This window comes from Glycine soja, chromosome 17 (assembly GCF_004193775.1).
Source record: "Glycine soja cultivar W05 chromosome 17, ASM419377v2, whole genome shotgun sequence".
Taxonomy (NCBI): Eukaryota; Viridiplantae; Streptophyta; class Magnoliopsida; order Fabales; family Fabaceae; genus Glycine; species Glycine soja.
Window position 1 is genome coordinate 10,353,149 of NC_041018.1, and position 1,071 is coordinate 10,354,219.

General features: G+C 36.1%; 1 protein-coding gene across 1 annotated transcript; it reads left to right on the plus strand.

Annotated features, from left to right (window-relative positions):
• Positions 1-791, plus strand: LOC114392732 (putative calcium-binding protein CML19). Its single transcript, XM_028353959.1, has one exon. It carries the CDS (start codon positions 96-98, stop codon positions 516-518), a length of 423 nt encoding a protein of 140 aa, XP_028209760.1. The 5' UTR covers positions 1-95; the 3' UTR covers positions 519-791.
• Positions 792-1,071: the final 280 nt, after the last annotated feature.

The window sequence follows — 1,071 nt, forward strand, 5'->3', positions numbered from 1 at the left end:
ACAACCAAATTGTTTCATCAAAATCAAAATATTTTTAGTTCATAAGTAAAATCAAACAAGTACACACGTGTTTATTTATTTGTTTGTTCAGAAAAATGATGAGGGGTGCGGAATACGAGCGTGTGCTAAGGTACTTCGATGAAGACGGTGATGGAAAGATTTCACCCTCAGAGCTAAGGAACAGAATAGCAATGATGGGTGGTGAGGTTATGTTGAAGGAGGCTGAGATGGCGATCGAGGCGTTGGATTCGGACGGCGACGGGTTGTTGTGTTTGGACGATTTGATGAATCTGATGGAGGCTGCTGGAGAAGAAGAGAACTTGAAGGATTTGAGAGAAGCCTTTGATATGTATGATACGGAGAGGTGTGGGTTTATTACTCCAAAGGCCTTGAAGAGGATGCTGAAGAAGTTAGGGGAATCTAAGTCAATGGTAGAGTGCAAAGTGATGATAAGTAGGTTTGATTTGAATGGGGATGGCATGCTTAGCTTTGAAGAGTTCAGAATTATGATGAAGTGACTACGATGATGGTGGTGATGATTATGATGCTACATGTACATTGATTCTGGCACTTGCTGGCTAGTTCATGTGTCTATAGTTTGGTTATTTTGGTGGGTTTCAATTTGATTGATTAATCTATTTGTATGTACATTGTGCCTAATTTGTTTCTGGCTTATTCTTTTGTTGATTGATACAAATCATGGATTTGTAAATCGCTTTTTGATTATTAGGAATAACATCTTGGTTAAAGGAAATTTCACTAAAAAGAATCTTGGTTAAAAGAAAGGCATCAATTTTTTAGTACGTTTTCTGTAACAAGGACAGCAATTGCTGGATACTTTACCCATCATTTCATTTTCCAAGTTAAAACCAGAACCGTGTCTGAAAGGCATCGGATTTTACTATTCTAATACTGTGTTCTTTATTTTAATTTACTTTTTATCTTGTAAAGTGACTCGTCCTGCTTTGTTTACGGATTATATTTTCGAATGCAATTATTTGAAAAGAAAAGTAGGAATCAACTTATCTTAATGGCTTTTTAACAATTGAATTATCGAATCAACGTCTCATT

Coding starts and splice junctions, on each gene's coding strand:
- LOC114392732 (XM_028353959.1), top strand. CDS start 96: ATGATGAGGGGTGCGGAATACGAGCGTGTGCTAAGGTACTTCGATGAA.